Below are 21426 nucleotides of genomic sequence, written 5' to 3'. Positions count from 1 at the left end.
CTGAACAGCTTAATGCAATATACTCTGATTATTAAATAGTGTGGAGCAAGAAGACAGTGATAAAGTACTGGATAATTATATCCTGCTTTTTATCTGTACTGGAATTCAAGTTGCTATAAAGGATAGTAATTAGTTCCCTTCTGTCTTTTAGTGTAATGTATGTAGAAGGATATAGGTGTTTGGGCATTTTGTTTTGTGACAAGCATTTCCACTCAGTGTAAGGATAATGTCTCAGTAAGTATATTTATGTTCCCATAAGAAGCTTAAGTGATCTTTCTGGTTAGTCASAACTAGGAACAGAAAGCGCTGAGCAACTCACAGGGACTGTTCAGTACCTTTCAGGATTCAGCCTACCAGTTTTCAGTTTTAGAATTGATATTACAGGAAACACTCTTTAGAAAATAGGTAACTGCTGTATGCCACAGCGTCAAGGAAAAGTAATACCCACAGTGACTTCAGAAAATGTACAGCATAACACATGCTCAGCTTTCTTGCTTCTACAGGAATACTTTTTTGACAAAACACCTTATACTATTATGTTTGGACCAGATAAATGTGGAGAAGACTACAAACTACATTTTATCTTCAGACATAAGAATCCTAAAACTGGAGAATATAATGAAAAACATGCAAAACGACCTGATGTAGACCTAAAAAAATTCTATTCGGACAAGAAGACGCACCTCTATACTCTTGGTATTGTTTAATTCTTATAAGCTTAAATTAGAAAAGAAACATTAGAAATGAGTTTCCATCCACTGAAACTTTGTGTCTGAGCCTGCTTTCTGTTTGTAATGGTCTGTTCATTTGGGGGATGGTTGTCTAATGATTTGAGCTTAAATGGTTTAATGACTGCAGAACATAATTGGCTCTGAAATGCTGCAGTTTAAGATTCAGTTACAGGAAAAAACATAGTGGCCCTGGCCAGCCTAGCAGTGAGGAGTTGATTAGTACTTTCAGTACTTACTATGATAGGAAATTAAAAATTTTGTTAAGAATCCTATTAAAAAACAACAAATGTCCAGTATTCTAGGAAGGTATCAGAGGAATTCACAGGAATTTAGTTAGATGTCCTGCAGGATGCCAAACGCCACTCTTTTCCACACGTTAGAGGTTTCGGTAACGTTTCATCTGCAGCARTGTGTATAAAGAGATGTTACCACGCTCTCTGAAGATAAATAAATTTGGGCTGTTTTTAACTGGGCTATTTGAATTCGTATGGCATCTCTTTCTGTACCAATGAACAGTACAGTAGAGCTGAAACTTTAATTTCTTGGTCCTTTTTTCCCTTTTTCAAAATTTTCAGGAAGAATAAACAGAAACATGAGGAAAAATGGGCTGAACTAATCTATGGCATACTGCAAATCCAGCAAAATTAATTGTATTTTTGAACTAGCACTAGTTAATAATGAAAAACGTGCTCAACTGGTCTGCCATGGAAAAATGTGTTAATTTTAAAATAAATTAGGATAGCATGCCATAGCAAATTTTCATTTTTAGATAATAGGAATAAGTGAAACAGAATGACAGAAATGGGGGTAAGGGGAACAACAAATAAATAATCCTTCCCACCCTCCTGTATTTATTGTGAAGGAATGGGTGTTTTTCCTCTGTTTGTGTGTTCATTTGAGATGATGATTAAAGATGCTTAAATTCAAATTGCATTTATTCATTATAGTTGTTAAAATAGAACAAATTGTTCAATAGTAGTACCGAAGGTGTTTTGTGATTCTAACATATTTATGTGATTGATAAAATAAGTTGAAAAAAATCACGACTCTCTGTATTTAAAGTGATATGGGGTTTTAATTTTTGCATTTGTGGATATTTTAATTCAGTCCAAAGTTTTTAAGCTCTAAGAGCTTCAATAGATATATTTCAAACTGTCATTATGAGACTGTTATTTTGGTTTTCAGCTCCCATCTCTGTAAACTGTCATAAAAGTGGAATAGTATTTGCTTTAAATTAATAATCTTAGTTGTACTGAGTGGCATTTGATTATGTTTGTTAAGCACTTTACTAATTAATATACTCACTGGTTATTAGAAATGGATCTGGATGCAGGGTCTGTTATTGGGTCAAATGCTGCTCAATTTGAAGACCCTTCTTTATCAGCTACTTGAACTTGCTAAAACATTTAACCATTGGGGGAGAACTTTCTGCATTTGCAGTCTGGCATTTGGGCAAATGGCTCAGACAGTCAGATTTGAGTCTGAGAGGTAAATGCTGTTTTGATGATCCTTCAGTTGTGTCATTGCCTCTGAGTTCTTGTGTTTCCATGCTTTCCAGCATGGAGTTGTAATTTGATAGCAGAGATGCTTTGGGGGCAAAGGTTTATCTTTTATTGTCCTTGTATAATAGTAGAATTTTGGCCAAGTAGTAGGTTTTTGAATCTGTCATAATATGCTTGGATGTATTTCAGCTATTGAATTTCCTGGAGGCTTCATTTGTTCTGGGCCTGATGCTGGACATGCTAGCTGCACAGTAGCAACTTCATTGTWCGGTGTCCAGGCCCAGTACCTGATCTGAGTGGGGAGTCTGTCAGTGAGCATCTGTTTGTTTATTTGCCTGAGCTTGTGCATAGCATATATGTTTTGTGCTGAAGATCTCTGTAAAATATATACTTCCTGCTTTCTTTTAATACTTTTTTTTTTCTTCTCAATTTAGTGCTGAAACCAGATGATACATTTGAAATGTTAATTGACCAATCGGTTGTCAGTAAAGGAAGTCTTCTTGAGGATGTGGTTCCTCCAGTAAACCCACCTAAAGAAATAGAGGATCCTAATGATAAGAAGCCTGATGACTGGGATGAGAGACCAAAAATTCCAGATCCCAATGCAGTCAAACCAGATGATTGGTAAGGAGATAATTTTATCTGTAGAAAAACACTTGAAAGATTTGACCAGATGGATTTTGTTGCTGTTAGGCATTTGGTTTGTTTTTGCTAATGACATATTTTTCTACTAAAAAATAATACTTRTGTTTGAAAATGTGTATAATTTGGGGGATACAAGGACCTGATCATCTTCCAAAAAAAAAATAAATACAAGTTGTATTTTCTGCTAATTTGTTTCAAGCCTCTATTGTTGCAGGTAATACCTGAGATTAGCTGAAAGATTAGGAACACTTTTTTTTTTTTAATTTTTCCCCACCATTATATATTCTTTATTTACATGCAATGATTTCTGCTTACATCCTTCTGTGTGAGCTAGAGAGCTCATATAGTAACTGAAGAAGAAAAGAGAAAAAGTTAGTGGGAAAATATGTCTGAAATCCACCAGCTGATGGCAGCAATTTGTAGGCTAACTAGTGCCTTGTAACTGTGTAATTATAACTTTTAAATATTTAGAGACAGAGAATTAGATGCCTAATTCTCATGGTCTGTGTGTTTAATTCTGTTGTGCCTTTGAAAATTATCCCTTTCGTGTTAGTTACAGTCCTCTGAACACAACTTTGGTTCAATGTCAGGTGCTGTATTTTGTAATATTAGTCTGTAATTGAAGGGATGAAGATGAGCCTTCCGAAATAGAAGATCCTGATGCTGTTAAGCCTGAGGGGTGGCTTGATGATGAACCGGAGTATATTCTGGACCCTAATGCAAAAAAACCAGAGGACTGGTAAGAACTTAGCTCAATAAGCACAGGTCTGTTAATGTGTCTTTCTCTGTAGCAAATTATGATTTGTGGAACTTCAATCCACATTTCCCCTTACTTTGACATAGCAAGTTGGAATTTTTAAGGTGTGGCCAAATATTTGTTGTTTTGAGGGGTTGTTTTTAGAAAAGTATGAAAATGTCAATAATTGCCTTTTGTTATCTGTGAAGATATAAAAGGGGGGATACCAAAGACCCCTCTGAGGGAATCTGCTACGATGATAAAACATAAAACACTTTTAAGCTGATACTTAAATGTTGTATGGTGGTCAAAGCGATGTAAGCACCTTTCAGAGAAGTGTTTCAAGCTATCTGCAGATTTGAGAATATAATTGCATTCAATTATACTGTGGTAGTTTTGAAAATATGGTCTTAAAAAAAATCTCCAGCACTCTGAAAATATGCACTCATTAAAAAAAGTGTGCAAGCAAAATCCTGAGGTTATGACAAAATATGTATGGACTCCAATTTCAGACTGACCCTTAGTGTTCAAATCAGTCTGAGCTGAATGTTTGTCAGTTGCTTGTAACCCTTTTTCTGTAGGGATGAAGAAATGGATGGTGAGTGGGAAGGCCCTCAGATCCCAAATCCGAAGTGTGAGACTGTACCAGGTTGTGGACAGTGGGTGCGTCCCGTGATGAATAATCCAAACTATAAAGGAAAATGGAAACCACCTATGATAGATAATCCTAACTATCAGGTAATAACAATACTAATTTTGTTGTTAAAAGGTATAGAGTTTAACGGAGCAGGCAAGTCAAAGTGGTGTCTTTAATAGAATAATTCACAGGTTTTTGTAGGATTTTGGGGGAGGAGGAGTTAACTTTAAATGAACACGTTTTATTATATAAAATAAAGAGGAAACTTCTCAGTAAGCAGATTGGCTTTTGGATAGTGCCCCCCCCCCCAACTCCTGAGATACAAGAGATAATCAGTCTGACATCAAAGAGCTCCTTTGTGTTAGTTCTGTTCTGGGAGAATTTGAATCTGATTTATTTTAGCTTAATATCCTAACAGGCTTTTAAACAAAAGAGCATATGGTTTTAAGCAATTTTCACAGGTATTCATAGGGCTGAATTTTCCTTCCTGAACATGTTCCCTAACACTTCTGGTTACAGTAGCTGTAAGTTTGTTTATATATATATGCTGATACATTTATAATTTCAGAGTAATGATTTGCCCTATGTGCTCCCATTCCCTCAGGATGTTGTTTTCAGGTAGTAGCTATTTTCTCTCTAGAATTTAAGATGTTAACTTTAAAAGTTTGCCCTTCATTTTTAGGATTTCAGTCAAATGATATTTTAGCAATTAGAATTTTATAGGAGTGAGTAATGAGCCTTTTTTTTAGATACATCTGAGCATAACTGACAAAGTGTTGAGAACGTGGACTGCATGTACATAGAACTTGAAAGGACCATATGGATCACTGGATGTAGTTCCCCTGCAATCTTAGGCCACTGTACAATAGACATTTAACCTGGAAGAGTCTGTCACAGGACACAGAATATTGACTAGTACCCTTAAAAAAATGTATAAGCTRTATTGATGAACAAAAGCCAACACTATGTATTACGCAAGGAGAAAATGAGGAAGAAGTAGTAGTAATGTCTTATTTTCTTGCAGTAGTAGGAAATTTGATGATTTATTCTAGGAGGTTGACAAAGACTGCTTAGAATCAGTAGTACCAGGAGGAATAGAGATATGTTGTACAGTCAGTTACTGCTGTAACCCTATGCGGACCCAAAATTTTGAACTTAAATTGTAATCAGTCTGTTCTAAGCCAGAAAATTGAGTTCCATCTGTCAAAATCCTACTGGCTATTTCCCATTCTGCTTTTGTGAAGATTGAACACAACCTCTTTCCTTTTTGAATAGTGCATTTAAAGTAGTCAGAGTCCTAATTGTTTTACAGTGTATTTCACAGCATTTTTTTTTTTTTAATTTGAAGTATAGGTGATATGCTTTTACTTTTTTTTTTTTTTTTTCTTTCTTTCTTTCTTTCAAAGGGAATCTGGAGCCCTCAGAAAATTTCTAACCCAGATTATTTTGAAGATCTTCACCCATTTGAGATGACCTCTGTCAGTGCTATTGGTTTAGAGCTCTGGTCTATGACRTCAGATATCTACTTTGATAACTTCATTATATGCTCAGAAAAAGAAGTAGCAGATCGCTGGGCAGCAGATGGCTGGGGCTTGAAGAAATTAGTAGCAAGTGCTAACGAGGTATAAACTATACTATGTTCTTGGTAGCCAAAAGTATTGAGGAAGAAGTGGAATTGGAAGAATTTTCTGTTAATGCTCACAGAATATTAATTTATCTACAATTAATAATTTTTGCTGAGCAACTGTAATAATTTTTCCCAGTTTCACTTTTTAGCTTTTCCAAATCAATATCCTCCTGAAATTAAAATGCTTTGCTTGAACACCTAGTATGAGTAGTATGAGCTATTTACACTTTGTTTTCCCCATAACTCCTTTATATATGTTTCCTTCCCTCCAGAAATGGATAAATAGTCGGGTGTTCTTGCGTTTAAAAATTCTAGGCCTTTGGATGCTTGGATGCATATTTTGCAGCTCTGAAAATGCACATATGTTTGTGCAGCTATGTCTGTTCTTCTGCCCATATGTGTGTATCCACATTTTGTTGTGCTGCACGTGGGCAGCCACTACAGTTTGTCTAGATCTCTTCCCTATAGTGTAGGGTGAACCTGGTCTAATATACGTGATCATGAGCCCCTCTAGTGGCTGTTTTTACTGACTATGTTTTCTTTCTAAAGGTCCTATTTTTTGATTGAGGGGCAAGAACAGTCCTGTGGGGGTGGGAAAGAAATGATGCGTTGGGGGCGAATATGCCCAATCCCTGGCAGCTGTTCTTCATTGCAGAAAGGATGAGCAAGGACCACTGGCCTATCTGCCCATGCAGCCAGGGAACTGCCTCCTCCCACAGCCTTGTCCTTCTGCAGCCTTTGTTCTCGTGTTGGAACCTGCGTCTGTACCTGTACACACCACTGCAAAAGCTGTTCTCTGAGCCCCCTGTGCCTCTCAACCTTCCTGCTTTAGTTGTTGATGTTCCCTTTCCAGCTGCCCAACTGGACCAGGAGGCTGCCTACCTCTCTCTACAGTATAAATTGGAACTGGGCTGGGAGGGCAATTTACTCCCAGAAAAATCCTCCTTTGAAGGAGAGGATGTGGTAGTACAGATGGAGCAAGAAATTGCTGTTCTGGAGACTGGCCGCTGCTCTTAGCTTCTTGATACTTTGGGAGCTTTCAGCTGAGTTAGCACAGCATGGAGGAAGAGTAGTAGCTGGGGAGGGTGGAAAGTGTAATGTTGTCAAGACCCTGAATGTCACTTTACAAAGTTGAGTAGGGGTCAACCCTGGTTTTGGGTACCAGGTTTGTTCCTTTTTACTATAACCTGTTTACATTAGTATTTGCTATTCAGGACATATGGATATGTGCAATCTGGTCAGTTGTTACCTCATTATTAGTGAGATTCAGTATTACTTTAGCTATTAAAAAGCGAAGGAAAAGAAGGATTTTCTTTGGGCAATATAAAGCTTAGAAAAATGAATACAGTGCCCTTCAAACTTAAAGACCATTTTAAACACAAATTCCATTTATCCTGATTTTTTTTAATTATTATTTTTATTTTATTTTTTTATATATGCACAGCCTGGTATGTTCACTCAGTTGGTAACTGCTGCAGAAGACCATCCATGGCTTTGGGTTCTTTACATCTTGACTTTAGCTCTCCCTGTTGGTCTGGGTGTGCTGTTCTGTTGGCCAGCAAAGGTATGAGAAACTGACTGGCTTTTGTTATTGCTTGGGGTTGCGGTGGGGTGGGGTTTTTTTGGTTTGTTTTTTTTTTTTGTTTTGTGGTTGTTTTTTTTTTTTTTTAACTTCTACCTAGAATATAAAACTTGGAAAATCTTAGCATTTGTGCAACAACATGCTCTTTTAATGTGTCATTAGTAATATGTACTTATGTAAGAATGAAACACAAATGGGCATTGAAATCTGACTTTAAATGTATATATATATATATATATTTTTAATGTGTTGTAGAAGATAGATGAAGATATTGACTTGAAAAAAGCTGATATACCTAAGTCAATTTCAAAGGGAGAACTAGAACAAGAGGGACAGGAATTAGAAGATGACGAAGTAGAATTAGAAGAAGAAAAAGAAAACAAAGAAGAGATTGTTGAAGRTGGTAAGATGAGCAAGAGTTCGTGGTTCAACAAATATCAAGATGTGATTAGGACTTGATGATAGATTGTGTTGCTAATAATTATAACCAGTTTAAATTTAAGTACATACAGCCTGCTTTACTCTGGGCCTTCTCCTCTTTTCCTTTGACAATCCTCAGTGAGTGGTATTACATGTCCAAAAACTCTCTGATAAATGTAAGCAGAAGGTAGGATCCTTCTCAGTTTTTCTTCCCTCTGCAGAAATTAAAGTACTTCTGTCAGGCTTTCTCCCTTCTAAATATTTCATATCTTGAACATTCTTGAATAATTCAGATATCTGTACCTAAAATGGCTGAAGTCATATCTTTAAGATGTGTCCCAAATAGCTGTAAGTCCTTAACATACTATTTTTATTTCTTCCTCTGTGGGAGGGTTGTACTCTGAACTATTTTGTTGGTTGCTGCTTTTCAATAACTCTTCAGTCTTGACAATCAAGTAGACTTGAAATCCTGAAGTTTGCTTTATCCCTTCTTGCATTATATGTCACTTTCTAGCAATGCGTTGACTACTTGCAGAGATCTGTCCTGCTATGCCAAGAGAAATCAATAATTCAGTAGGTTGAGGTATACTTTGGCATTCAAGGATTTAACAAAATTATCTCATGTTACTGCATCAAATATAACTGAAACTATTAAATTGCAGTTTTGATTTTGTGTTAGCATTTCCCCGAGTCCATAGTTATGAATAAGAAAGGAATCAGCTAACTTACAGTGCATTGTCTTGACTTCTGTGAGGATGTCCTTAGCCTCTGCAAGATTCTGCCTCTTAGTTCATTTCTTCCTTGGTGAGAACAAAAAGTGACAAGTGACTGGCATCAAATGCAGCAACTCAGGAAGCATTGACTTTTTTGTTTTTTCCTGGTACTAACATCTTTTTATGTTACTAACCGAAACTTTGTGTTTCTTGTCCATCTCTGCACCGTATGTCACAAATGCTGATGGCTTTTGGCTGTCTGACTTAAGTTAACTCAGCATCAAGTATTCCCACGCCAATACATATAGAATTTTATACTTTGGGACAATGCTTGCCACATCAAACTTAGTCCAGCTCTCTTACCATTAGAGTCTTATCAAGGTATTAACTATCTAGTTATGCTACCTATATTCTTTATATGAGCATCAGTTGTAGGCACAGCACTTTGGCATTTTATCTTCCTACATTTTCCTTTTGATCATATTCTACTCAACATACTTCTTGCTCCTGAGTTAAAGAATCTCTTTTTTTTTTTCCAGTCTTGATGGACTTCACAGATACTTTTTATGCTTAATGCACTGCTTTCAGCAAGGCTGTCTGAGATACCTTAGTTCCAAAATTCTTTTGTTCATCCACTTCAGGAGATGCTGTTGGCTCCCTTCAAATTTAGCTCATCATATCCCTTTTTATACCCTTGTCCTGGGTCCTGTTGGGTATCTGATATTCACTTTTATTGCGTTAAGAATCATTTTCCCCTTTTCTTTGAGCTTTTGAGGTGTCTTTCAGTGTCACTTTCCTGTCTGTGTGTGTGTACACATGAATCTTACTTTGCAGTTGTAGTTCCTACCTCTTTCTAATTTCCATTGATTTTAATCAAGCTAGCTTTTGCTTCCCTAATAATGCAAAGATAGGAAAATAGTGGATCATTCTTCTAATATGTGAAATTACTGTTCACAATTTAAGGAGCTCTAATATCATAATCTTATTTCTTTACCAATATTCTGGTCTGAGATGAGAGCAGGAACAAGTTTTGAATGTCAGTCATACACTCAGGATGTCATTTGCCTTAATAATCTTGTAAGAGTAGCCGGTTTCCCTTGTAACCTGTGGAAATGACTGGTCTCAAACATCCAGCAGACCAAGTCGTGTTGAGAAATTCATACATCCCTCAGACTACAGACTGCATTTTTTTTTTTTTTTTTTTTTACATGAAGCATCTACTTCAATTGTCAAGTTTTCACTTAGCTTTTAGTATAGTGTTTGACTTGAGCAGGGGGGAAGTTTAATTTTTGTGGAGAACCATCTTAGTTTATAAATCTGCACTCATCTGTGTGAATTAAATCATTACAGGACAGTTAAATAATATGTTAAAGTATGTATTTCAGTGTAAGAAATAGGGTCCAGGCAATCACAGAGGAAAACTGTTTTTTAAGGAATTCCATTTGGAACTGTTGTTCATGATGTTTCAGCAGTCGATTCCATTTTAGACCTTTACATTTAGTTACTGAGCTGAACTAACATAGCTAACATAGCTAGCTTTTGTATGACTACTCCAGGGTTCTCAGGAAAATTCTAGGCTTCCAAGAGGAGGGTATTATATGTTGCTGTCATGTGAGTTTCTCAGTTTTTCTTTCCTTAAAAAGAATTGTTTAGTTTTCTTTAGCTTCCTACTACCCCTTATATTTGTAGGTTGAAATCTTCCTTTTTCCATCACTCTTTTGCCTCTTTCTTATCTGAAAGCATGGAACACTTGTCTTCTGCTTTCCTCTAAATTTTTTTTCTTTTCTTTTCTTTTTCTTTTTTTTTTTTTTTTTGCTTGCTACAGAAAGAAGAGACCTGGAAGAGACAAAAAGAGAGCTGATGAAGGAAACAAAGCAGATGGAAAGGAAGGATCCTCCTTCAGGTACTGGGAAAGGGAAGTAATTGGGGCAAGGGCTTGAAAATGGTCTCTTTTCTCCTTGTTCCTCTGCTTCCTTGCTGATGGTAGAACTGCAAGCTGGTGGATGCCAGCCTTCAACAGATGTGGAAGCAAGTTTGCTACCAGCTTTCTCAATATGGAATTCCTTCATAGTCACTACTTGCTTCTTTGTTTTCTGGATCTGATGGTAGCTGGGTTTGATCAATGAATTACTGAAAGGCTCAGGATCTGTTATTATCRTGTGGACTTACGAGACGTAGTACAGCTGCAAATTTCAGAAACACTTGTAGACTTCTTCTGCTCAAATGAGAATGAGTTGCTGGCAGAGTGTTTCTTAAAGGATGTTATCACTGGAATTTACTGCTTTGTTTTGGTCTATGTTAATTTTTGTCACAACACTGCTAAAGATCATATTCCTTTCTTGGCTGGTTCACTTATCTGCTTTGTCCTCTTGCTCTCCCTTTAGGAAAAGCATCCCACCAAATAAAAGTATCTTGCCAAGAAGTGTAATTTCTGTGTCGCAGTCAGATCCTTATTTATTAGGTTATATAAATTTAATTATATTAAATACTGATTAAATTAATTTTATACTTTATTAATAGTTTTAAATAGTGTTGTTGTTCTCTCTATTCCATTTCTGCATTTTGCTACTTTTGATGTCTGAGGCTGCTTTTTGTTTTTTCCTCCTTTATTAAAACGAGTACTTATGGAAGGTGCTGAACTTGCACCACTTGAAATTTCTAATCTCGTGATTAGAATATGAGCAAAGGTTTTGAATTTTTGCCATGCTGTTCTTTTAAGTGCTTATTTTTAGAACAGGCATCTTGGTCTACATCTCTCTTAAATTGGGACCTCCAGTCTTTTTGACACATTTCACCTTTTGGTTACACTAATCTGTCCCTACTGTTGTTGTGGGTCAGGTCATTGTCATTTACAATAGGTACTGATGGGAAAACTGATTTCTTAGAGGTTGGCTAATTGTGCTGAGCTATTTCATTCAACTTACTACTACACTGTAGGCAAAAGTTCTTGGCATTTCTACAGCTGTCCCAGAAGTGAATTGTATTTCTTAATAGGTAAGGGGTTTTCTAATTTTTGTTGCCAGGAATTAGGATATTCTCATTTTATATGTCACAAACATTTAAATTTATCTGTATGCATTTATTTGGGCTTTACTGAGCTGAAACAGTAAAAATTTGACTTTTTTTTTTTTTTTAAACACTGAAATAGTATCTATCAGACATAGGTATGAGCTGACAAGGATAGCATTAGCAGAGTTTGAGGTAGTTATCTTTTATAGCTGTCACTACTGTTTTTTATGAAACTACTGGAAGACTGTTGTAAAATGCCATCTGTGTCCTCTCTGTCTGATTTGGATATGCTTTCTTGTTTACTTTTTGATGGAAAGTATTGCAAAGGATACTGAATTTCTAGACCTTCTTTAACTTTGAGACCCCAGTTTGAAGTAAGGAAGAGGCTTTCTAGATTCCAGTAACTCTTTTGTGACTGCTGAGGTTTAGCTCCTATAATGAATATTGATACTTAAAATGCAGGCATGGGAATACCAGTTTTTATGTCCTGAGGCCCAARGTGGAATTTAAAACAGTTGGGTGCCTGGCATCCTTCAAAATACAGAGAAGAGAGAGACAGACAGACCAACAGACCTCAGCAGGGCAGTCTACGTGATGATCAGAGAGCAGCCTAGAATTGCAAGACTCAGTGCATTCACTGCTTGCTGTGGGGCAGTGATGCAGCTTCAGTAAGGCAGAAAGTGCTTGTGTTGCTTGACACAAGCCAATGAAAACTGGAGAAGAGAAAGGGTGGGATTCACTCCCCTTCATTTGAAAGGTCTAATTGAAACCAGGTCTCCTGACATACTCTAGCCACAAAGCAGTTCAGAAACACAAAGCTGACTGCCTTTTGTGAGTAGTCTGCTCCTCTGAGTGCAAGGGGGACACACTTGGAGCATAAGCAGGGTGTAAGCACCGGGCTGCTTAGCCCTCAAGAGCTGTACAAGACTATGTGTGCCAAAGGAGCTCCCTGCTGAAAAGGGGAATTCCCTTACTCGCCTTGGAAACCCAAGTCCTGACTGCATTGTTAACTCGGCTACTACCTAAGTCTGAATTTGGTCAGATTTGGGATGCCCGAGTTGTCCTATTTGGGACTTRGTCTCACAACTGTCTAATACAATACTTAGCTTTAAGGACTTCCCTAAAGGACACCAACTAAGGGTCAACAACTGGTTGCCATTTTAGTTGGTCACTTACGAGTCTAAAGCCAGTATATGCTTATTGTGAAAAGAGACTAGGCTGAAACTGGTAAAATTGGATATTAAATCTGACAGTGATCAATTTATACTAGTTCATGAGAATTACACTCTCAGTATCACAGTGATGTTTCTGCAGATTATTGTAAACAACACAATTCATTCTAAAACTGAAATTAGCTTCCTTTGCTTACTAGCATATGGAGATATAATACATCTTAATATAATTTATATATGAAGTAAAATTAATTTCTGCTGTAGAAGGTGAGGGTGAAGGTGGTGAAGATACTGATGAAGAAGAAGAAAATGAAGATGGAAGCCAAGAAGGTGATAAATCAAATAAATCTGSTTCAGAAGATGAGGTGAGGTTTTCTTTTTCCCTGTGTTCTTCTCGCCCTTGTCCAAAATCACGCTTCTAACTAAGCACAGTTATCTATGAGAGTGTTTTTTCTGTTGAGCCATAAACAGATCATGAGATGGGGATGTGTTTTTCTTTGAGTTTAGCTTTTATTATTTGACACCTCAAACACTCCATTTGTATGGACTTGTGAAACATATGCTGCTCTTCGTGTAATTTTGGCTGGGAGATGGTATTAATTGCAAAATTGAGGTATAGCCTAGGAGTGATCATGCAGGTCTCTAAACATGAACCATTTTTACAAGAATGTAGCTTTTATAGGAGTGTAGTTTTAAACAAATTAGGAAATTAATTAGAAGTTTTGAAAATTTGGATGTTGCAGTAGGTATCCAGTCTTTTCTTTTTATTATGCTACTTAAGTGACTGTTTGCTTCTGAGTAGCCCTTCAGGGAGACCTAGGAAAATCTCAGGCCTTCAGGTTTTTATTCTTTTAAACTGCAAAATAAGGTTTTAAGCAAAATGACCGTATCTGTTTTGAATTCAGTACCTGTGGTTCTGTATTCTCACACAGACTTAATCCAGTAACCAGATAAATTCTATAAAATGTTTTTCAGAAAATAACATTCTAGAATGGAATTTGTGTGTGGTGTTCTTAATAGTTGACCATTCTCTGCCCTTCCATTTAGAAACTCTGTCTAAAACACTTCAGATCCACCCATGGTATTTGTCAGTCATGTTGTGCTCATCACTGCCTGAAAGATTCTTTCCCCAGATGAGGGCAGCTGTTTAATGTTAACTCCTCTTTATATAAAGCTCCTGTGTGAAACTGAACCTTGCATGAAACTTCATTGTTTCAGTGCTGTATTTCTTCATTTGCTACCCCTTACCCAGTACTGTCTCTTGTTCTTGTAAGAAGCATTTGTTTTCTTGTACATTTACCCAGGAATACAGCATCTGATGAGCCCATTAAGCTGTATGTGATTCTTTATAAAAGTAATACAAGACTGGAATATGTTTATTGCATTACACAGTATCAGCCACAACAAGGTTATGTCTCTCTTGTGTGGGCATCTTCAGAATATACAAGTTTTCATCACTAGTTAGCTTGTGACCTAATTTGGAGATATCATCAACACCATCTGATCATATAGTGCCACATTCTGTGAACTGTTCATTCTGAACCAGATGCTTGCCGTGATGTGATGCAGGAAAGTGAGGAAGCAACATATTCTTAGAGAATGGAGTTCCTGTTGGAAGGATGTTTCATAGACATCTAAGCTAATAACTTAGAAACTGAGAAAAACGGACGTCTGGATTAAGTAGTCTATTTGTAGCCTCTCCAAGAAATGCAGTTTGAATGTTTTAAATGCTTCTTAAGAAATGGATGTTAAAATAATTTCTAAAGAAACTGCTGAATTCATTAAAAAAAATGAATTTCTGACTTTGGTTTAGATGTGCTATTCTCTTCCTTCTGAGTATAGAAAGGAAAAGTCTTTTACCCACCTTATTTCTCAGAATAGTACTGTGGAAAAAAATTCCTGTCAATGAAGTGTTATATTTAGTGATAATGTGATGGGGGGGAGGGGGCAGAAGAAAGTAACATACCAGTTTCAATAAATAAATTTAAATTGATGTTGAAAATGTTAATGCTGAAATCCTTCCTTTCTTTCTTTCAGATGAAAGAAGCTGATGAAGGCACAGGTTCTGGAGATGGTCCACTGAAATCTGTACGCAAAAGGAGAGTACGAAAGGACTAAGTTTTTTCCAACTAGTATTTTTAGAACTTGATAATAGTAACTTTCGGTATGCCACTTCAATAGGCCTGACAGCGTGCAAGTTTCAGAGATTTGAAAGAAAAAATGGGACTTGTTGCTACGTAGCCTCCTATTTTAATTCTCCAACCTGTTTAACCTTTCCAAACTTTCCTTAATTCCCTTTTTTAGGGAGAAATATCTGTGAAGAGTTAGCTAATGTTTTGAATTTAGAATAAAAGTGAAACTGCAAGTTGGCCATTGGATTTTAAGATAAATATTCTTAGAAATTAGTATGAGTTGGAGGTAAATTTTGACTATAAATATTTTTTAAAACATTAAAGGAATAAATTATAATATTTTTCAGCTCTAGCACAAAAGTAGCTGTTTACACATTTCAGCTAAAGGGGGATGATAGTCCAGATGTAGCATCTATAGCAGTTCACACTGCTAAGAGAAGACATTTTTTTTGTGCAGAGCTAAATGCAGTAACATTGTTTTTGTATGATTTAGTGCTAGCAACATTTTTTATTGTAAATTATTTATTTTAGTTGATATTGTTATTTTGGTAGTTCCCAGTTCACTTTAGACATTCATTACAGTAATTTATTTTTAAGAGGTGCTTTAAAATAGAATACTTATAGAACAAGTGGTTAACTGATGTGACTTGTTTTACTCTTGAACGCAGATATCAAATCTACAGAAGCAAAGTGATACACAGATGACTTTTTCAAACTTTTCATAGTTTTCATGTTCCAAGCCAGAATGGCATAGCCCCTATTTATAGAATACTTGCTAAGTGTACGTTGCCTCTGAAAAATTTTTAATAATTCTTGCTTAACATGAAATTTAWTAATACAGATAACTTTTGATGGATTAAGATTTTTACAGGCATAAGTAATGGCTGTTGTCATAATATAGTTTAAATTGCATACTGTAAGATAACATTTGTTTTGTTTAAAGTTCAACTGTACATTTAAAAAAACCCAATAAACTGCAATCACTGGAAACCTCTTGCTGCTTGGTGGCTTTCTATAATATATTAGAGTGTAAACTGCTGGCAAAAATGGTCATATGCTGAAAACAATTCAAAATACATTAATTCATAAAGATCTAACAGATCTCCCTCATGCCTGGCAAGAAAGTAGTTCACTGTAATAAAAGAAATTGAGTCAGCAAAGATTCCGTGGTTTTGTTTGCTCTGCCATTACTATGCAACTCTGTAACAAATGAGCATGTCTTAATTATCGCTAATGAAGAAGCCATTGTCTTCAAGTACTTGTGTTGAAGTGTTTGAAAGTTAAGAATATTGGACTCTTTTCTGTGGAGAAACAGATAGAAAGGTCTCTGGTAAGAAATGTTAAATGCAGGAGTTCTGTTGTCTTTATTCTGTATGCGATGGTAACAAATGATGACTCTGGGCTCCCCTTTCTGCCTGTGACTTTTTAACCATAGATAGAGACTGTTGGCAGTGAAGGATACTGCTAATGACTAAGGGGAACTGAGCAGTAGGTCTAAAGATGAAATTGCTGATCACTGTGAGCTGACAGCATTTTGGGACTCATTTTATAGTAATCCTATTTTGGGCTGATTAAAAAAAAAAAAATTCTTTGGAGCAGTTTACAGCATTTGTTTTTTGCATCAATATGTGTTCGTTTCTTGGCTGTGATATAGCTGCTCCACAGACTGGTCATCATATAGGTGACTCTAGTCTTCCCTGAACACTTTTGAACCTAGGGTTGCCATAGTCTTGATTAGTACCCCATCAACATCTTTGTCTCCATATCATTTCAGTAAATAAGGAGCCATTTATTATGGGTAAAATCATCTTAAGTGCTACACCACTCCCTTGCTGTGGGCAGTAATACTGACTGTCTCACTTTAGGTAATTGAAATGATTAAGCCAGTTTTAAACTTAGAAGACACAGAAGACTTCTCCATCAGCTGATGTAGATATCATCTTGTGCTAGTAACTACAGGAGAAATGCCAGAAGTAAGTAGGGGATTTGAAGCTCTAGATTCAGGAAGCCAGGCAAAAGGGGATACTTTTATCACTGAGGTTTCACCCTGCAGTTCCTGCATCTAGTGGATTTATAACATCTCTTTTTAGAAAAATACCTAATTGTGATTTCATGGCTGCTTGAAAGTGCTTTGAAATTAACAGACTAATGATAATCCAGTCCCAGGACACCTTGCTGTTAAAATTGACAGTGGTCTTTGGAACAGCTCGAGTGTGAGAACTGTGCAGCCTGCATTCCCCCCCTGGCTGCGTAGTGGCTGAGTAAGGCCATCTCGCTGACAGAGCCAAGTCCCAGAGGGTGAATTTTCTGTGCTCTGGGGAGGCTAAGTAGGACTGAAGGCTTTTAGAGGGAACAGATGCTGCTTCTTCACTTCACAAAAGTGAAACTTCTTTTAAGATAGCAGTATGCTCTCGTTTGCTCACAACTCATTCCTCCTCAGTTACTTCATCACACCTTGGTGAAGACGGAAGCTAAGAAGTCTGGTTTCTGTTTAGGTAAGGCAGAAATCACTTATGTGCTTCTCTTAAAGTTGACACTCATGAACCAGTACAAGTTTTAGCTCTGAGGACACTGGATGCAATCTGTCAAGCATTTCCTGTCGCTCCCTGCCCCCYTTTAACAGACAAGCCTATGGAAATATAAGATCCATGGGTGAAAATACCAAGTGAATAATTAGTCTAATTTGAATCCCAAAATTTGGTAATCGCATCTGGTCTTTCAGCTTTCAGACTTTATCTATGTAGAAAAAAATTAAGCGACAAACTTACTTTTCTACCTTTCAATTATAGATACCTACGAACAGTTTTAGAATTTACAAACCTTAAACTAATTCAGACAAATCAAAAGCTTTTATTTAGTGTAAAGTCAGAAATACAACATCTTTAAAATGTTCCTAAGTTAAATGAAGGCCACAGTAGTGGGATGTTAAATGTTTATAGATGAAATGACTGCTATATACATAGATGGATTAAAATATCACTATCCAGTCTTACAATACAAAACCATGACTTTAAGATTACTTGATCTTAGGAGAATTGCTGAAGTTTAACAAGTGCATGCTCTTCTGTTACCACTTGACATTGGTAGGTATCTCTTACAGTGCAGATGAAAACATGTAGTGACATGGCTTTTATGCTAGGATGGCTATAATGAAATGTAATTTTTAGAAGTCAAGTGCTTGGGATTTTTTGAAAAGAAATTTTTTTTAATCCTCAAACCCTTGAGACACCAAGTAGGTTACTAGCCAGGTGACTAATTCTACCTGTTAGCAATTCCTGGATGTATTCAGAGTTCTAGATAGGCAGTAAAAGGAAAGAGAACAGTCCACAGAAGATTAAAATAATTTTAGATATTTATAGGACCCCCATCACATAAATGAGATCAACCATTTGTGCCTTAGTGGGTGAAGTTCCCAACACTACCCCAAAAATTTTCATAATCAGGTTTCTTGACTCAGACTTGCAACCAACCCTTAAGACATAATTAGTACTTTGTTTGCAGTCACTTGATGCTGACACTCCAATAATGAGTGCTATACAGCCATTTAAAATAGAGACAAATGGGAGACCTCTCTCAGGGGAAGGGAACCTCACAASGTCTGCTTGCAGTTGAGGAAGAGCAGTGCTTAGCTGCTGAGAAACTTGCATTTTGAGATGGGTTTATACTACCATTACATCCACTCGCTCATGCAATTCCTGCAGCTTTGTTTATTTTTCAGAATCTAGCACAGCAAAGATGAAAGAAAACCTTGAACTAATGTCTCCTTTTGTTAAAAGGTAAAATAAAATGGCTTCATTACCTAAGAGACAGACATAAGTTTTGGATAACATCTGTAAACAAGTCTGGTAAGCTGCTATTGGCAAGATAAAACAGGTATAACTGAGTATTGATAAAACTTACATTGTTGTTTGTATTTCAGCTTCTGCTTTTTTCTTAATACTGATCATGCTAGATGTGCCCTCTCTCCGGGAAGTGCTGAGGCCCACGACGGCTTTAGCGCCCCTACAAAGCCTGCTAATGGACAACCCAGCCAGTGTAAGACAGGACACCTTGACACTAGGCACCGCTTGGAGCAGCTCAGACTGAGAGCAGAGCCACCTCCACCACTGCCGCCTCATCCGCCTTAGATGGTTTTGCGCTATGCCTCAAGAGGTACTTTACAAGCTTAGGCTTTGTGGCAGGAAAACTGTTGCTCTAAGGCCTGAAACAAAGACAGGTTTGGCACTTCAGGAGGAAGGTAAAAGGTGGCAAGGGAAGATTTGTTCTCAGTTCCTCGCTACAGATTTTTCTGGATGAGCAAGAGGAACATTGCTGGCTTTGTGTTTCTGTCAAGCTTATTACTGAGTGTTTTTGTAACTCTTAATCACACAACTGAAAGCCTTTCAGAAGATCATACATGATGATGCAGTGCCTGATCATTCTTTGAGGAAGTAGGGGAGTGAAAATGGTTTGAAGTGTGCATCTTACAAACTATAAAAAGTCCAATATTGCATCAGTTCATAATTTCCCTGATGTGTTGCTTATCCTTATTCCCCCTTCCCTTCCCCCCTCCCAAAAATCTTAATTCTTTTTCTATATCAAAAGAAAAGAAATGATCACATTTGCAAGCCCTGCAAAGAATGTTATACTGTTATTACTTCACAGAAACTACTAAGTGGTTTATAGGTTTAAAGTTGCTTTGCAGAGATATGGATAGTACTATAGAGCAATCTAAGTATATTTGAGGTGAAAAAAGTGATGCAATTAGACTTCAAATATTTATATTAAATAGTTTCAACACTTTCATTTTATAACTGTATTATTTTGCTAGTCAGGAACGCTACCCTAAAACCTCAAAGGTAGCCAACAGACACATTTGTTTAACCTGACAAACTGAATCCAGTTTAACAAGATGTGCTCATTTTAAAAACATAAATATGAAAGCCTAGTTAGTTTCTACACTACATTTGCACATTGCTTAATCTTAACAACACACAAACTTGTCTCCTGTTCATGATAATGCTCTTAATTCTGTTTTATCACTGAAGCTTACAATCTTCAGGTATCCAGTAAAGCCACAAACTAATGTATTTAGCTCATGTAGCCTATGCCAATTAAAACAAAAAAGACAGCAGCAATACAATGACATTGTGAATCAACCCTTACTTCCTTTTGCTTTTTGTGTCAGTTGTTTGGAAAACACTAGATGCTGACATCAGATTTTCTATATATTGTCCAAGAACTTGGTTTTCTGATTTCAGTTTCAAGTTTTCTTCCTTGACAGCATCTACTCGTGCTGACAGATCTGTGAAAGTGATATTAATCATAAGAAACATTAGACACTGTTGCATACAATAAAGAATATATTCAGTGTGCCTACATCAATCTATTCACATTTTTAATATGGGAAATATGGCTGTATGGTATTACCTTTAAAAACACTGTGCTACTCCAAGTTTTACCTAAAGACGTTTTTTCATAAATTATTTGTAGCACAGTATTTTATGACAAATTTGTTACACAAGCTAATTGTTAATCTGTATCTTGATTCTTTTCCAGACTGTTCTTCAATTAAGCTACCACAAAATAAACTGTTTGGAAACAAAGTTGCAATTATGAACAGGCTCAAAGATGATCCTGTATCACCCCTTTCTGCCTCTTGGGTGTTTAGGAGAGTTGAGTAAACACGCTGCATAATGCTAAAAGCAAAACCTGCTTGGTATCACTGAAAGTTCTACTGAGATCTTGTTTATGTAACTTCAACTGCGTAAGCGACATTTCTTCTGGACAGCAGCAGACTTTCAGAGAAAGGGAGGCAGAACAGCGAAGTTCTCTTTTGTTTAATGCTGTGCTTAAAAAAAAAAAAAAAATCTAATGTGCCAAACTGCTAACCTTCAAGTGTGTGCTGCAGTTCCAAAACTTGATTAATAAGCCGTGTTTTCTCTTCTAACTCCACCTGATTCTCAGCTTCAACAGCTGCAATAAATCATATGAGCTTTAATGCAATATCTGTAATGTAGCAAAAATAACAACAAAGAATAATAACATTAAGAAGTTATACCATCCATGTCAGCATTCATCATTGTAGAATGGGCGCTTTCCACTTTTGAGCAGTGTATTCCTGAGAGAGGGTCTGTTTAAAGACACAAAAGTTAGAAGAGGCAACTGTCACCGTAATAACTGCATTTATATTTGATTTTTAGATGGGCTCTGCTAATTGGTGTTGGAAAAGCCACCACTTAGTAAGCCTAAGGCAAAACAACATTTTTCTAACATTCTTTAATTATTTTCATGTTCGAGGTAAACATGCTTCCTTGGTTAACCGCGCTCCAGTTTGCAAGAACACCTCCCCCAGGTCACTCCCCAATACATAAAACAGCCCTGCGTTTCGGTGATGCAATTGCCTCCCTCTCAGCACCGATCTTTCTAGAACCGGCTATTAAAGAAACACCGCAGCGCGAAGCGACCACCGCGGCGCCCACCCCGCCCCCGCCCGGGCACCCGCTCGCCAGCCCCGGGCCGGGCGGCTGCCGCGGCTCCC

At 36.9% G+C, this 21426-nt stretch overlaps 2 protein-coding genes across 4 annotated transcripts in view; one reads left to right on the top strand and one right to left on the bottom strand.

Moving 5' to 3' along the window:
* The window catches only part of CLGN (calmegin), a 35309-nt gene extending 16317 nt beyond the window's left edge, over window positions 1–18992 (top strand). The window contains exons 7-16 of one of the 2 annotated variants that reach the window (XM_026074412.1): window positions 504–696; window positions 2668–2857; window positions 3504–3617; window positions 4196–4352; window positions 5658–5873; window positions 7323–7442; window positions 7716–7863; window positions 10419–10496; window positions 13039–13139; window positions 14812–18992. In XM_026074412.1, the coding sequence (XP_025930197.1) occupies window positions 504–696; window positions 2668–2857; window positions 3504–3617; window positions 4196–4352; window positions 5658–5873; window positions 7323–7442; window positions 7716–7863; window positions 10419–10496; window positions 13039–13139; window positions 14812–14892 (1398 nt within the window). In that variant the 3' untranslated portion in view covers window positions 14893–18992. Of the gene's footprint in view, window positions 1–503; window positions 697–2667; window positions 2858–3503; window positions 3618–4195; window positions 4353–5657; window positions 5874–7322; window positions 7443–7715; window positions 7879–10418; window positions 10497–13038; window positions 13140–14811 lie in introns of both variants that reach the window. The other variant, XM_026074413.1, reaches the window with a different exon arrangement.
* On the bottom strand, window positions 14744–21334 carry SCOC (short coiled-coil protein). 2 transcript variants are annotated; one of them, XM_026074414.1, is made up of 4 exons: window positions 20947–21334; window positions 20778–20861; window positions 20052–20190; window positions 14744–14860 (listed from the first exon to the last, which is right to left on the bottom strand). In XM_026074414.1, exons 1-4 carry the CDS (start codon window positions 20966–20968, stop codon window positions 14779–14781), a joined length of 327 nt encoding a protein of 108 aa, XP_025930199.1. In that variant the 5' UTR covers window positions 20969–21334; the 3' UTR covers window positions 14744–14778. The 2 variants fall into 2 exon arrangements, with proteins under 2 accessions (XP_025930199.1, XP_025930200.1); XM_026074415.1 differs by lacking the exon at window positions 14744–14860 and having other exon boundaries at window positions 17737–20190; window positions 20947–21322.
* Window positions 21335–21426: the final 92 nt, after the last annotated feature.

The sequence above is a fragment of the Apteryx rowi genome, unplaced genomic scaffold (genome assembly GCF_003343035.1).
Source record: "Apteryx rowi isolate R43461 unplaced genomic scaffold, aptRow1 scaffold_389, whole genome shotgun sequence".
Classification (NCBI taxonomy): domain Eukaryota; kingdom Metazoa; phylum Chordata; class Aves; order Apterygiformes; family Apterygidae; genus Apteryx; species Apteryx rowi.
The sequence above is the reverse complement of the archived record's forward strand: the minus strand, read 5'-3'. Positions and strand labels throughout refer to the sequence as shown.

Coding starts and splice junctions, on each gene's coding strand:
- SCOC (XM_026074414.1), bottom strand. CDS start 20,968: ATGATGAATGCTGACATGGATG. Junction 20,862..20,946: donor GATGAATGCTGACATGGATG/GTATAACTTCTT, acceptor GATTTATTGCAG/CTGTTGAAGCTGAGAATCAG. Junction 20,191..20,777: donor ACTGCAGCACACACTTGAAG/GTTAGCAGTTTG, acceptor TCACTTTCACAG/ATCTGTCAGCACGAGTAGAT.